Raw genomic sequence first — 15,892 nt, forward strand, 5'->3', positions numbered from 1 at the left:
ATTGTTGAAACTAACATTTATCCTTGTAAAGTTGTGTAAGAAATCCAATTTTATTTACAAGGATAATTCACCCCCTCTTGCCGGTCCACATCGATCCAACAAGTGGTATCAGATCCGGGACACCGCAGAAGGACTAACCACCAACTGGGCAGCAGATTCTAAGAAAATTGTTGGACCAGTGATCTACCCGTTGAAGTTTGATGGGGAGTTCCGCAGCATGGAAAAGGAAGATGAAAGTATTTTTTTCTACAGATTATGAACTGTTACTAACAATGAAAAATGATTTTTTAGCTCTGGAAGATAACGAAGGCAAAATCAAAGAACCTGATTTCTAGACCAAAGAAGGAGCAAGCGGACGCCATTGCAAACTGTAAAGCAAAATTTCATCTGTTAACCGTCCTCCTCGAATAAGATGTCAACCGGATCGGGAAGTACGACTTGGTGAAGGAACTTTGAGAAAAGTTCCTGGAACTGCACAAAGGCACCTCGGAGGCAAAATTGACGCGATGAGATATCCTTCAAAGCCAACTGACCAACCTCCAGATGGAAAACAGAGAATCAGTTGCCAAATTGCACGCCAAAGTAAAAGAGTTAATCACAAGCCTCGAAAATCTCAGAGAAAAGGTGACAAATTACGATGTTCAAGGGTACGCTCTAAACGTGTTCTCGAGAACCCCGAAATGGATCTCGATAATCGATGCGTACTATATTTCAAAAGATTTAGAAGTAAGTACGTTAGAGCAATTATTTTCTACACTAGAACTTCACGAATCTCAATGTGTAGAAAAGAACAGGAAAACGGACAACGTCGTATTGAATATGAGGAAGATCCAACTCAATGAAGAATGTTCAATGGATGATGAAGAAACGACGCTAACGGTAAGAAATTTATCTAAATTTATTAAAGCTAACCATTTTAACAGAGTGCAGAGAAAGAAGAAACGAACAGTTCGGTGCTACAACTGCAATGAGGAAGGTCACCTAAAAAACTAGTGTCCCAAGCTAAAGAACCAATCGAAGAAGAAAAATGTGTTGAAACCTAGGACGACACATCCTTCAACGAATCGGAAGTGCAAGAATACGCTGGACTTGCGCTAATGGCAAGTCACTACGATAAAGATGAAGAAAGCACTTCGGAAGAAAGCAACGACGAAGGGAGAGTCTCTAACTTCAAAAATGATTCGGTAAGTGAGGTATGCCTACTTCCACTTGATAAAATTTATTCAATTATAAAATCCATGTTGAAATCTATGTGCAAAGTAAAAGAAAAAAACTCTAAATTGAAAGAGAAATTAGCCACTGTATGTTTATCTGATTTATTTGACAAACAAAAAATAGAAAATAAAAATTTAAGAAATCAAATTGAAAAATTAGAAATTGACATTGCATATTTACGTATGAAAAAGAATACTTTTCCTGAAGGTGTAAATTAGTATATTAAAAATTATAAGGGCTAAATTAGAAAAGTACCCAAGAATTATGTCCTTCCAAAATTTCTAGCTAACCTGGTAGATAGGAACTTATTTTGGGTTCATAAATCATTTTTAAATTAATTTTCTACGATTATATATTTTTTTGAATAACATTTTTTTGTTATTTTTCATTCTTAATTTTATAAAATTTAGTTCGATCAAATTCTGTTTGAGAAAAATTCAGTATATATTTTTCCTCGATGTACAAATATGTTATCTACATACTGTAAATTTGTGAGAATGTTTTGGGTGATTTTCGAATTTTCATTAATTTTTATTTAAAATTTTAATTTTAATTCTAAAAATTGATAGAAAATAGTTTCTGCCAGATCCGAATTTTTCAAATCTACACGTCATTAGTTGACCACAAGAAAACTTTTTATGATTTTTTTGACATAATTTTTGACTTTTAAAAAATACATCTTTAATTTTTAACTCAAAAAGTATTTGATTTATTTTCAAATGCTGAGAATAGTTTTGTATTTGAAATTTTTTATACAAAGTCAATATTTATCTTCCACCTGCACATAAATTTTCAAAATTATTTAACAGATAAATTATTTTCTATGAATTTTTAAGTAAAATTTATATTTTTAATTTTAAAAATACTTACAAAATTTATTTTTTTAAAATTAAATTTCTGTGATCTGCACTTAACTTATTTAATGCTCAAAAAAGTTTTATATTTTTTTTCTTTCTCTAGTTTTTTGTTACCTCGTTTTTGTTGTGATCAAATGGGGAGAGTAGTCTTAAGTTCAGGGAGGTTATGGTTCTTAATTGCAATATTTTTTTACAAATATATTTATTTTTACTTATCTATTATAATATTTATTTATTATTTTTATTTTTTTAATCCTAACTGAACTTGGGTTGATGCACATAAAAAACGGAGAGATTGTTGGTGCCCCGGTTGATTTTGATATGATCAACCAAATTAGATTAGGTCTTGTTGTTGTCTGATCCCTCTGTCTAAGTGTGTAGGAGCTTAGGAGTAGAGGAAGTCGAGCGGAAGATCAATGCAGGGGTCGAGAAGGATGGCACAGGGAGTGAGCCGACGGACTCGGTGTATCCGAGGGATGCAAAAGTTGTGGAAGAGTGCACTGGTGAAGCGAGAAGGACGTGCGCGGCGTCCAAGGATCAAGAAGCCGGGAGGAAGGATGTTTGAGGGGCAAATGGCCAGAGTCGGATTCGGGTGAGCCTAACTCTGGTTGGCCAGAAATCACCCAAACGATGCTTCTAAAAAATATCAACTCTGTTGACTTTGATCAAGTCAAAATCTCTAGCTTTTAATCATCGATCAAATTAAGGATAGAGATTATCCTTAATCAAGGATGATTCAAACTTTGATAAACGTTTATTTTTTAAAGGATAATATTTATCTTTTATCAAAGATCAACGATCAAGATAAAATTCTATCTATGATCAACGGTCAAGATTAGTACTATCATTCTCAAAACTAAGGTTCGATCATCTGTGTTCCCTGCACCAATAAAGGCATTCTCGTGGACGAAGGAAAACAAGAGAAGCCAGCTAACTCTTTAATAATATCCCCCTCTTCAGTATATATGTCTTGCCAATCCTTTTTCTCAAACTTCATGTCAAGTAATTTGCCAACTTCAATTACTGTAGCTGCTCCAATTTCTTTTTTGTCATCCTACGGAAGGATCTTGGAAGATGGAGCTTCAAGCCTCGATCGTTGTGTTACTTGGAATGTGGGTAGCAGCTTGTCAGATCCGCTAGGCCTGACTCTAGTGATCATGGATAAGGTGGCGATGACAATGACAGTGATGAGTGCTATGACTATATGTATAGTGGCGGTGCTCGTTATGTGTCACCATATGCGGAGTTCGAGGTTGTGGTCGTAGGTCGTTGCAGTGATCAAGGAGCAGGCCGCTTCGCCTATCTGGAAGTTGCAACAAGTAGCAAATACGATGACAGTGGAGATGATGACGACGGATTCCGTCGAATTGATGTCAAAGGAACTTCCTCCTAGACGACTATCTAATACTATTTTAAACTCAAGGATGAGTTCTTTCAACCTGGGACGACTGATGCAGGAGGATTCAAAGATTTTTATTATTAATTTTGATAATTTTTATTTTAAACAATTTTTAGAGTTTTGGTATTTAGATTAGTTTGAAAAGTTTTATTTTTTATATTTTCGGATTTAAGTTCGTTTAGGATTTTTAGGATTGAGTCTATTAAGAATTTTTCTTAAGATTTTATAATTGAAGTCTGTTTAGGATTTTTAGAATTTCGAGTCTGTTAAAAAAATTTCTTTTTATTAGGAATCTTTCTTTTTAAGTTTGTTAAAAATTTTCTTTTTATTAGAAATCTTTCTTTTCAAATTAGTTAAAAAAAATTTTTTATTAGAAATCTTTCTTAGAGTTTCAGTTTATATAGACATCTTATGAATTGATGTTTATGGAACAAAAAGTTTTGGTTGATTAAATAAATTTTTTCTTTTGGCAAAAACCCTAGAAACGGCGTCGGCGTCGTCACGACTTTCTAGCCATTTTTTTCAATTTCTCAAACTTGTTCTCCCTCAATTTTTCTCCAATCTTCTATCTCTAGGATAATCACTAGCTAGTTTATCCAACATCAGTTGGTATCATAGTATTACCCGCAGGATAATCGCTATCCTATTCGGCTTCACTTTTGGTCTAAAAGGGAATTACCCTACACAACTCAAAGCTTCAAAGCAGAACATTCTTAATTTTTTAGCTTATTTGTTCATTCTTGATTAATTATACATGGTTTCACAATTAAGACGGTTGATATTTTTAATATAAATTAAGCACTTGGCAACTTAATTTAGGAGTCATTCCTTATTGTTTTTCACTAAATACAAACTTACTAATTAAAGCTGTCGACAACCAGCAGCCTTAATCAACAAGCACACAACTTACAGTCCATCTTCAACCAACAACGTATACCATTTGATGCTTACCTGCACACAATTCCACCTAACCCTTGATCAGCGGGAGGCCGGCGGCAGTGACGACGAGAGTCGACGGCAGCCCAAAGACTACATGAGCCCAGAAAGTGAGGTCGTAGCCATGCGTCTCCGAGCGCCGCGCCTGCTCGCACACAATTAGGTTGGCCGCCGAGCCGAGGAGGGACAAGTTTCCGGCGACGGTGCTCACGAAGGCGAGTATCAGCCATGCTCTTGCTTCATAGCTAGGCGACACCGCGGCAGCCGACCTGGCCACCTGAGCCCCCAGCAGGAGCACTGCCACCAAATTAAGTTAATCTGCTGATGCTACGTACCACGTACATCAAGGCAGAGTTAGAGTTAGAGTAGGTACTTAACCTACCAGTCGGTACGTTGGAGGCCAAGTTTGATAGAAGAAGGATGACGATAGAGAGAACTGCTACGCCACTCGCATGGTTGATCCGCGAATACGGCTCCATGAAGTTCCAGAACTCGCTTGGGATTCCTGTTCTGTTGAATCCGTCCACCGTGATGAACATCCCACAGAAGAAGACCAATAGGGAGTAGGAGACCTGAAACAGTGGCATGCATGCACGTTAAATATTAGGCCGTGAAGTAGTTGGAATTCGTGTGTGTTTTGAATGGTTATATATAAATTTGCCTTGTCGAGACAGGGACCGGCGTCTTTGAAGTCGATGATCACGAGTATGAGGGCAGCAGAGATTGCAGTCCATGACATGTTGAGTCCCATGAGGAGAGCTGCCAGCATGCCCACGGTCACGATGTAGACGAAGCTCTTCAAGAAGAGTTCTTTCTTGGTCAAGCACATCTTGATGTGGGAGACGTCGGAGCAGCCTCGTTTGGTGCCGGCGTTGGGGCACGGCATGTTCCTCTCCACGTCGTTGGCGGCTGGGGTCCTCAGCGGCGACGGCTGCATCTGCTGCAGAGGCGAAGGGTGTGACATCCTCGCCGGCGAGAAGGTGTGGGTTTCCACCTCTATTTCGGTCACCGTCTCTGATTGCTTCTCCGGCTCGTCGCCCTCCGGCGGCGGCGACAGTTGGCTCCAGAACATGCAGAGCAGGATGGCGACGTTGATGACGACGCCCACGAGCATGGCGGGGACGACGCCGACGAAGAACTTGATGAAGGAGATTTTGCTTTGGACGGCGATGACCAGGTTTTGCGGGTTGCCGATGGGGGTGGCGCTGGAGCCGATGTTGGAGCTGGAGGCGAGGGCGAGGAGGAAGGGCTTGGCGGGGAGCCTGTGCTGGCGAGCGAGCTTGAGGACGAACTCGGTGAGGACGATGCAGGTGGTGTCGTTGGTGAAGAGGGCGCTGGCGAGGGCGGAGATGAGGCAGACGCGGCAAAGGAGGTCGCGGCCGCCCCTGCTCTTCCAGGAGAGCAGCCGGCCCAAGTACTTGAACATCTGCGCGCGCTCCAGGTAGATGCTGACGACCATGGTGCCGAAGAGGAGGCCGAGAATCGGGAGGTCGATGGAGGCGTAGGCCTGGTCGGGGCTGATCACCTGGAAGACGATCATGAGCATACCGCCGAGGAGGGACCCGGCGGTGCGGCCGATGGGAAGGAACGGGACGGCCGGGAACACGGCCAGCATCCAGAATATGGTGAAGGCGATCGAACCCAGCACCACCGTGGAGACCGAAGCGAGCACCATGTTTCCTCTTCCGTCACGTTGTTGAAGATCGAATCGAAGAATGAGAACATAAGTAGCTAAAGATCAAGATCTTATGAAAAAAGCGCGGGAAAGAAGATGATTTGAATTGTTGGCATGAACTGCTAACTATTTATAGAATTTCCAGGGCTAACTGCTACTGCTATTCTAATGCAGCAGCTTACGTACAAATAGCAAATAAACTAAAAGCACAAGAACATTAACTAACTAGTCAAGATCCAACTCCATTCACTTTATTAGCAAATCAACTTTCTTTTAAAAGGAAAAAAAAAGAAAGCAAATCTTAGATAGTAGGAGCCTAATTTGGTTGATCACGAAGGCTTTGGTTTAAATAAGATGATCCGGAACTCCGCCAATGGTTGCTCTCCATAGTGTTTTGGTTGACTAGGGCAATAAATAAATAAAGCAAAGAATCCATGCAAGCAGAATAGACAAGCATACTGTGCACTACCTTAGGTAGGTAGTGATGGCACTCTCAAGATTTATGTATAATATTATTTCTTTGGTCCTACATATGATCAATTATGCATGCCTGAAAACGAGGAATACTTTGTTGATACACACACAAAACATCTCTGTGCTGTAGATAAATAATTGTTTCATTTCTTTTTGGCACAGCGTCATGGCCTGTATTATTGCAGTGGCGGTGTTAGAAAAAAACAAAGTGCAAAAAGAAATATATATATATATATATATATATAAGAATTGTATCTGCTAAATTATAACCTAATTTTTACCATCATCATATTAAGTGTGTTAAGATAATATTAATAAAATATGTTTTGTCATAGTAATATTGAGAATTAGTACGTATTATATTTTTATTATTGGATGGCAGTAGGTGATCTAACATATATATAAATGATATTGTTGAGGAATAAGTCACAAGACATGTCTCACTATAAAAAAATTTTGTATTTATATAGGATTAAATAGGATAGATAGCATTTGATTATTGCCAATTTTTGCACGTGGATTCAAATTAAGGATTAGTAATTCACAAGTGCATGTGTGTGACAAATTAAGGATCAGCAAAATTATATGGATGTGCAAAGTACGTAAAAGAAATAAACAAACTATAATTAATGTTAATATATATGATATTTAACATAACTCAGAGACCTCTCTTACTTTATGCCTAACACATATTAAAATGTGTCACTCCTCAAAAATTCTATTAAATCGATCATACCTTCATAAGAGGCAATAAGAGTGTGCTTCTACAAATCAAAGATAAAACCCTCAAGGCACTAAACTTGACTCACACCAATGAGACTTTAATAAGCTTGCCCCTAACTGTGATTTTGTCAACAATTCAATTCTCACATGTCTTAGATGATTTTTCAAGGGTTTTTGGTAGGATCGTACGATTCTACGATCCAATCTTAATCCCAAATTGATCATGCATAGGATCATGATCCTACAAACTATGATTACAGCTTCATGTAGGTCCATCATAATTAGGTTTGAGATTTGAGTTGTTAGACAAGCAAGACTTGGGTTCCTCACAACTTCATAAGACTTCAATAACCAAACCCTAAGTAGTCAACCTCTATTTAGGCAATCACAACATCAATACATTTTTCACATAAAAAACAAAATCCAAAATTATATTTGCACATGTCAATACAAGGTTTACATGTCTTCAAATTATTTATCCAATTGCTCAATGATTTTCTTCATCTAAGTTTGATATTGAATCTTTCCAATATACATGATCATCTCAATTTTCCAATTTCCAATACAACAAAACAAAACTTGATAAATATCTAACTTAAAAATAATTTAGATTATTTAGGAAAAATAATTGAACTTTTCCCACTAACTAGTGAGCTAAAGAAATTGTTTAGATTAAAAATTTTGGAGTGTCACTGACGTTAGAAAGTGGACAAGGCGAGGCATCAACATACACTTGGAAGATTTGACAAATTGTCCTTCCTTTATTTAAAAATAGATAAACAAATAAATATATAAATTGTATTTACCAACAGATGACAGTCTTCAGTCTTTAAAATATGATTTCATTCATGCATGCATGACAATGTTTGATGAGCCAAACAAAGACATATTACTTAACCTATGACGATTGGATCTTAATATATAATTGTTTTGTTAATTAAATGGCAAATATAAACAAGATTTCGCTGTTTTATGGGAACATTTAAAATGAATTATATATGGAATGAAGGCCCTGTGTATGCATTAGTTTCATGTAACTGCTAAAAAGGCATATTTCTTTTGTATGTTTCAAGAAGTTTTAATTGTTTTTTATTTTTTCTAAAAAATAGAAAAAGAATTTAATTTATCATAAAATTCTGAACTATAAGTTTGTAAACTTAAAATCAAATTTTGAAATAAAAAACTTATTAGAACATTACACCTATGTTTAGAAATAGAAGGGCAAAAGTGAAAAGAGCATCTTATTTTTTTTTAAATCATCAAAGGTGCGTCCCATTTTCATCTTTTATCAAAAGGACTTTTTACTCCATCAGCAACTCATATATAATTAGAGATGAAAAGTTTCAACAGGTTTTCAACAGTTCAAAGTTGATTAGATGTTGGACAACGAAAAGTCTTTTCTAATTACCTACTTAGCTATTTGTGCTACTATTTACTTCCTTTGACCTCCAATTTTATAAGCACAGACTATTATTTCCTGATTTGATTTGATTTTTATTTTGTTATATTTACGTTTTATTTCATTTGTTGGTTGATCCATACAATTTTCGTTGTATAGAAAAATAATATAAATAAATAAATTAGATAAATTTCTTAGCTATCTTGTTATATATATGCATGGTTTCTAGCTAAGTTTTTTTTTATTATACCGTCATTGAGTGAGGTACCTTCCGGTGAGCGAAATTACACCCGCAGAACGTGACAGAAATACATTGTCGCATAATCAAATTTCAAAGGACCAAGATCAAAATGTAGAAGATGTTGAAGTTAACCCCTTCCATGATGTTTGAAATCAAGTTATGAGGAGTAATCATTTCTAATGAGATTTAAATCTCAAAGTGGACATTGCTAAATTTGAAGGAAGGATTCATCCTAATCTATTCATAGACTTGCTTACCTGCATTGAGCGACTCTTTGATTACAAGGATGTTTTCCAACGACAAACGTAGGTGAAAACATCTTAAGCATCAAAGAGCTCATGAAGGCAAGCCAAAGATTAGAACATAAGAAAAATGAAGAAAGAACATCAAGAAGTTCTTGTCATATAACTAATTACCTGGCATTTGCCTCAAACTTTATTTATCTCAAAAGAACTATTTCATTAGAGTATACATAGAGGAATTGTCTCACCATGTGATGAAATATGTAACTTTTGTATTGATAGAACAAACCATAGCATGCTTTTAATCATGGGAATGACTTTAGGTGGGAGAGTGCTTCACCAAGCTCAGTGAGGCTTTTTCATTTTCAAGCTTAACAAGCCTATTACAATCAAGAGACCTTTTTTGGATTATGCTTTAATGCAAAAGGTATGACATGTTGCTTTGGATTGCCCTAATTAAAAAGGTTTTCACTATTGTAGAAGAATCTATAGATAATGTACCTCCAATTAAAGCATGATGAAGAGATTGAGTATAGCACATAGATGAATTTGGAGAAGGGGGTGAGGAGCTTTAAACTATTAGATGGCCATTGAACTTAGAGAAGGAATCTAATGGCATGCAACCCTTGTATTGCTTATGATATAGTATATTTTTGGTTTTGTTCTTAGGGTAAGAATTGTATTAGTGTTGTTATTGCTCATGTACAGATTTGATTATTAGAATTACAATCAAAGTTTCATATTGAAAATACATTAAAAAAATCATAGGTTTATACGATTTAAAGATATCTACATTAGAATAAGACATTTTAAGTAAAATTCAAAACTAAAATTATGAAGATTTAGTCTCAAATTAGTTGATCAGATCGCCGCGCGTGAACTGTAACAATGTCAGAGCAAAATACATAGTAAAACTAAATAATCTGACTATATGCATACCTCTGGAATAACTCCCTTAGTATTATGCATATATCTCAACAATTAACCTGGAGTCAAAGAAAAGGGAAAGTGAGCACAAAGTGCACAGTGGAGATACGAAAGACGTGCATGAAAATATTAATAAAAAGATCAACAACATCATGTATCTTTTATAATTTCCATGTCATTCATCTTTTCTTTCTTTTTTTCTTATTAATATCATCCGTTCCCATTATTGTCTTATTTTATTCTATCACTCAATATGATTTCTTGAATGGATATACATACAATCTACTCATCTAGAATGTGTCGTTTAGGAAAAGGTGAACAACCTGCCTTCCATCTCATACAAACATATCACATATTTACAATTATTCCTTAACATTCATTTTTTATTGTCTTATGAATTATATTCATCAGTTCTCCTTAATTTCTCATTTTCTCACATTACACCCATTATAGTTTTATTTTATCTATCACTCAGCATAGCCTGTTGAGTGGGTGAACCACATATAACATCCTCAACAAGGATGTGTTGTATAAGTAACGATGAATGACCTGCATTCCACTTAATATGAACACATCATGTATGAATAAAAAATATCAAAGTGAGCGACCTGCAATCCACTTGAAAGAGATGCATCGTATAACAAAGTGAACGACCTGCAATCCACCCATAACGAATTGCATCATAAGTATGTGCATCTATACATACATAGCTCATGTGAATAATTCAAAATCCACCCGAAAATATATCACACGAAAATATGATAGATGACCTGCAATCCATCCCGTGATTGCCTCACATAAGAATAGGGTGAACGACTTGCAATCCACCCTGTGAGAAAAATTTTATCTCAATTTAGTAGAAGTTTCTGCATGCGCAGAAAAATTCGAAAGCTCTTTAAAAACCATGGAGCAAAAACTCTCTCTATATATAATTAATTTCATGTCATTTATAACTAATAGCACTGAAGTGTTATGGCACGACAGTTATATTCACTTCGTTATTACTTTGGTTGAGAAGTTATATAACTTCTTATGAGCATTTTGTTAAAACCGATGGAATCAAAATATCTCTACAATGGTATGATATTGTCCACTTTTGGCCTAAACCCTCATGGCTTTGTTTTTGGGCTCTCCCCAAAAGACCTCATACCAATGGAGATACTTTCCATCCTTTTAACCCCATGATCTTTTTCCATGTACTTTAGATGTGGGACTATGTTTGCACCCTTGCAACCCAACAATCCCCCTTTAAACAAAGGACCACAGGTCCCCCCCCCAACGTCATTTTTGATGTCTGAATCCTCGACCCACCAAGACTTTTTGCCCCTCGATCCACCCGACCTACTAGGACTTCCCACCTAGCCGCAGCTAGGACTTTTTGTCCCTCGGTCCACCCGACCTACTAGGACTTCCCACCTAGTCGAAACTAGGACTTTTTACCCCTTGGTCCATCCGACCTACTAGGACTTCCCACCTAGTCGCAACTAGGACTTTTTGCCACTCGGTCCACTCGACCTACTAGGACTTCTCACCTGGTGTTTGGTCCTTTTGATTCAGACACGGGAGCACCCACTTCTTTTGTTTAAGGTTCAAACCACATAGTTAGATCTGGATCATGACTCATTCGGCGGTTAGTCCAGTGAAGAGCGATCTCGCTCTGATACCACTTGTTAAAATCGGTGAAAAATAAAATATCTCCACAACGGTATGATATTGTCCACTTTGGGCCTAAACCCTCATGGTTTTGTTCTTGGGCTCTCCCCAAAAGGCCTCATACCAATGGAGATATTTTCCATCCTTTTAACCACATGATCTTTTTCCATGTACTTTAGATGTGGGACTATGTTTGCACCCTTGCAATCCAACACATTTAACCATACTCTTTCTTGTGTGATTTTATTTCTTATTTCGGTTATAAGAAGTGTATAAATTTATTTATGAGATTCAACTATTCTTTATTTTCTCATAATAAGTTCGGATATCCATTTTTAAGTTTTATCAGTAAAATAATAACTAATCGAATATAAAAAGGGACAAGCCCATAAGGAGATCAAGCAAAATAATAAACACATACTCTTTATTATTTTTAACAGATAACATAAACTCATTATTTACTTATTATTATTAACCTAAAGGTCGCAATAAAATTTAACAATTACAATAAAGAATTTAAATCTGCTTTCTATTCCAGCTTAAACTTTAAAACTTAATCAACATCAAACTCGTAAAGCATAAATTTATACGGTAAATGTTCTACTTTGTTATATCATGATGGGAAGGCAGTTCAATATATCAAACTTGTTCTGCAGAAAAAAAAACTATCCTATCTATGTGGAGATAGATTTTTGCAAGAGGATATGCTTGTAAGGGGGAAAGAAATTAATAATTAATGAATAATGAATATATTTGATTCTGGAATGAAAACGAATGAGTTAATTCTAAATACACTAATTCCAATTTTCTTAATATAAAAGAAAAATATGAGAAAAGGGGCAAAAGTTTGTAATGTAAGCAGTGCGCTTCTATGAAGCCATTCACTCTACCCATGGGGTGAATGGTGCCAAGATCAAAGTGCTCTCCAAGGCACCTACCTATTATATACATTAGTTAGGAAGCAACACGTGCAGCCAATAAAGGAAACTAACTCAGAAAAAGCAACTATGGATACTCCAATTCATTAAGAAAGATCGGGCAACAAACTCTTGGAATGAACAGCATATTAAAGCCCCCGGGACATAGCTGAGTTGATTACGACGTAGCAGACTTACAGAAGAGTGCAAGGGTTCGAATCCTGGCGAAGCCAAACAATACCCTCCTGTGTCGTGATCAACTGTAGTTTCTCGATTTACCTCCTCACAGATGGTCGTGGGGCCGACCGTGTGGGGCCGCTAAGGTGTCAGATCCACCTTTTGCAGAAGAACAACATATTAAAGGTTGCCGGTAGAGTCGGCTTTATCGGGAAGGAAGAATAAGAATAAAAAAATAGTTAATCATGCACGGAGATGATCCAAAAGAATTCAAGCAAAAACTCCACCTCAATTAAATTTGACAGTGCTGTGATGACGTACGACGACTGCGACGATGTGCTGCGACGACGACGATGTGCAACGACAACGACGATGACGACAAGGAGTAAGGACGACGGCAGCGACGTGAGGAATTTGAGAGTACCTTAGGGTTTTGTTGTCAGAGAGGTTAGGGTTTTGTTGTAGGTTTTAAAGATCATGTATTTATATTTTTGCATAAAAGTTCAATAAATTTTAAAATTTGTAACTAACACCTTTTTAATTATTTCAAGATATAACATATAATGTTTAAGTAATAATCAATTAGATTTTAATTTTCTATATGGTTAGTCAACTTTAGAGTATTTTCAACATAAAGGGATTATTAATATGTATGGTTCTCTAAATAAATTTGTATAATTTTTAAAATTTATTATTATTGTTAAAATTTTAATAGGTGCTACCATATTTAGGTATAACAAAGATTAAATGGCTATTAACAAAAATTGAAAGTCATTCCTAAATTTTAAAATCAACAAAGGAATGCCCATTTTATTTATTTTTTTATATGAAACTCAGTTTATTAGCACAATAGGTTAGTTTCCCATGATTATGTTTTTTAAACAAAAATATCAACATCAATCTTTTTATTATGTTAAATACTTTATAAATTTGAATTGTTTGTATATGAATAATTATTATGTTAAATATATATTTATGTTTTGTAGAGGCAATTATTATAAATTTAAATTAAAACATTTATTGTTAAAACTAGTTGGCACACTGTAAGATGCATTAGAAAAGAATACAATTGTCAATATAACACCCAACACAAAAACCTCACTAGGTTAAGTCGCAAAAGAAGATAAGTATCAGCATCATAAATCTCAACCTTTTGGTTGCATAAGAAACAGAACCAACAAGGGAACTGCGAAGCAGGGCAAGAAGTCACATAAGTTCTCTAGCAAGTCTCAAATGCTGGTCATTCGCATCCACAAAATCATTGTTGGATCTCTTTAGAAGCTGATGGTTTGATTCTTCTTCATCAGTTTCCTCTCCCTTTGACGAATATGAATCTGATCCATCTTCTGCAATATTTAAGAATTATGATAACTCGACCAGATGGGAGAAGACACATTAGATAGAAAGTCTTCTCTAGTATGTTATATTAACAATAAACATTGTAGCTACTGAAGTAATTCCAAACTTTCTGTACAATAAGAAAATTAAAAGTAACACGTTACATAATGACAGAAAAACAGTGTTAGTTTAAGAGAATGTAGAAAAAACTGCATATCCCATGTTCTAAATAATTGATAATATTTGTTGCTTTCAACATCAAATTCAACTTCCTTTATGTTTCATAAGATGGGCAAAACCTGACAAGTCCTCAAAACAATCATGATTGTTCAAAGTACTACTACAAAATAAAATACTTTTGAAGTGTGCCAAAGTTCTTGATAAATTTGTTCATGAAAAAATTAATGGGTTATCAAGAGTAACGATACTTGAGAAAAAAGCATAATCAAACATGAAGGTGGAATATCAGTTGTGTTTGAAATAAAATTACATCCAATTTTGAATCATGTAAAAGTCACAAAATCTAAAGTCTAAAACTCACTAGAATCCCTTTCTTGAGTTCACCTACAGTATGTCCAAGGAAGATGTTTAGAAATAACCCATGCTATAAGTGATGCTATGACTTGGCAAGGTTGACTTGGAAATAGACAGATGAGAGTGATAGTCTATAATTGAGGCAGCAACGAGGAATATAGGATGTACCACATAAATGGGTAGCAGAATGAAAAGTTTGAAGTCAGAGTAACAGAAAAAAATTGAATGAGAAGCGACAGAATGGCAAATGACCTTAAGATTTACTCAGGGCTGTGAATTCTCAGTTCCTCAAACAAACACAATTATAAATTCTAACCCAATTTGTTTGAAGGGATACACTTCCAGATGGGTACTTAGTCTGGATATATTACTAGGAATAATTATCTATCTAGTCATAATGCATAACAAACTGCACAACAAATTCTAGAATGACTAAAAAACAACTCCTATAAAACATATTACTATTCAGCTGTTTATTCCTTTGATACAAATCCATCTAGATAATTATTCTTTCCTCTTTAGTCATAACAATAACGTCTAGGATGTAAACATCAAAAGCTAAAATGTTCTTCCAACCTATCCAACGGAAACTTCAGTTTCTTTTTTTAAGGATCTGTTTACTTAGAGAGAAAGGAAAAGAAATTGCATGTAAGGAGTAGAGAAGAGGAAGAAAGGTATGCATAATCTCTTCTCCATGTACTTCGAAAGATAGCTAATTATGAAGAATGAGGACTGATCGGTCTTGCTTTTTGTTCAATCCATCTCCTCCACTTCTACCTCAATAAAGCTGGTCAAGCTACAAGGCTGTTCTTCTTGGTCACTACCTTGCTGGGGCTGATAGTGCTCGGACTGAGCTACAGCTGCAACAGGATGCTTGAGCAGTAACAACGACAACGTCCATGGGGTTATCAAGCGAGGTGGTGCTCTGTCTGAACCTTATCTTCCCTCTGAATAACTAGTGGGTGACACAGACAAGCTAGTTATATATATATATATAATCCAACTATTAGACTGGTCATATGATCTTGAACCATTTAATGAGTAAAAAAAGTAGAAGATTTCAAACTCACCAGAATAAGCTGGATGAACTGGTAATTGTCCAACTGCTGTGGCCCGAATGTTCTCAGGGAGAAGGCAGTCAAAAAATGATCCTGAAAATTCCTAATCACTGTGCAAATTAATATA

General features: G+C 35.9%; 1 protein-coding gene and 1 long non-coding RNA gene across 2 annotated transcripts; both read right to left on the minus strand.

Annotated features, from left to right (window-relative positions):
• Positions 1 to 4,438: 4,438 nt before the first annotated feature.
• Positions 4,439 to 6,082, minus strand: LOC141847738 (silicon efflux transporter LSI2-like). The gene is made up of 3 exons (XM_074735812.1): positions 5,069 to 6,082; positions 4,790 to 4,979; positions 4,439 to 4,704 (listed from the first exon to the last, which is right to left on the minus strand). The coding sequence occupies exons 1-3, from the start codon at positions 6,080 to 6,082 to the stop codon at positions 4,439 to 4,441; spliced, it is 1,470 nt and encodes a 489-aa protein (XP_074591913.1).
• A 7,769-nt stretch (positions 6,083 to 13,851) lies between these two features.
• LOC141847100 (uncharacterized) lies at positions 13,852 to 15,860 on the minus strand. Its single transcript, XR_012603394.1, has 2 exons — positions 15,778 to 15,860; positions 13,852 to 14,181 (listed from the first exon to the last, which is right to left on the minus strand). It is a non-coding gene; the product is annotated as an uncharacterized LOC141847100 (long non-coding RNA).
• Between the last annotated feature and the right edge of the window lie 32 nt (positions 15,861 to 15,892).

Source organism: Curcuma longa, chromosome 16 (genome assembly GCF_044706935.1).
Source record: "Curcuma longa cultivar G26 ecotype Majalengka, Jawa Barat chromosome 16, ITB_CL_G26_1.1, whole genome shotgun sequence".
NCBI lineage: Eukaryota > Viridiplantae > Streptophyta > Magnoliopsida > Zingiberales > Zingiberaceae > Curcuma > Curcuma longa.

What these genes read in the sequence shown, in the direction of transcription:
- LOC141847738 (XM_074735812.1), bottom strand. Translation starts at nt 6,082, where the DNA reads ATGGTGCTCGCTTCGGTCTCCACGGTGGTGCTGGGTTCGATCGCCTTC. An exon ending in CCGGTCCCTGTCTCGACAAG is followed by an intron (nt 4,980 to 5,068) that starts GCAAATTTATAT and finishes CCACTGTTTCAG; the next exon opens with GTCTCCTACTCCCTATTGGT. An exon ending in GGCCTCCAACGTACCGACTG is followed by an intron (nt 4,705 to 4,789) that starts GTAGGTTAAGTA and finishes ATTTGGTGGCAG; the next exon opens with TGCTCCTGCTGGGGGCTCAG.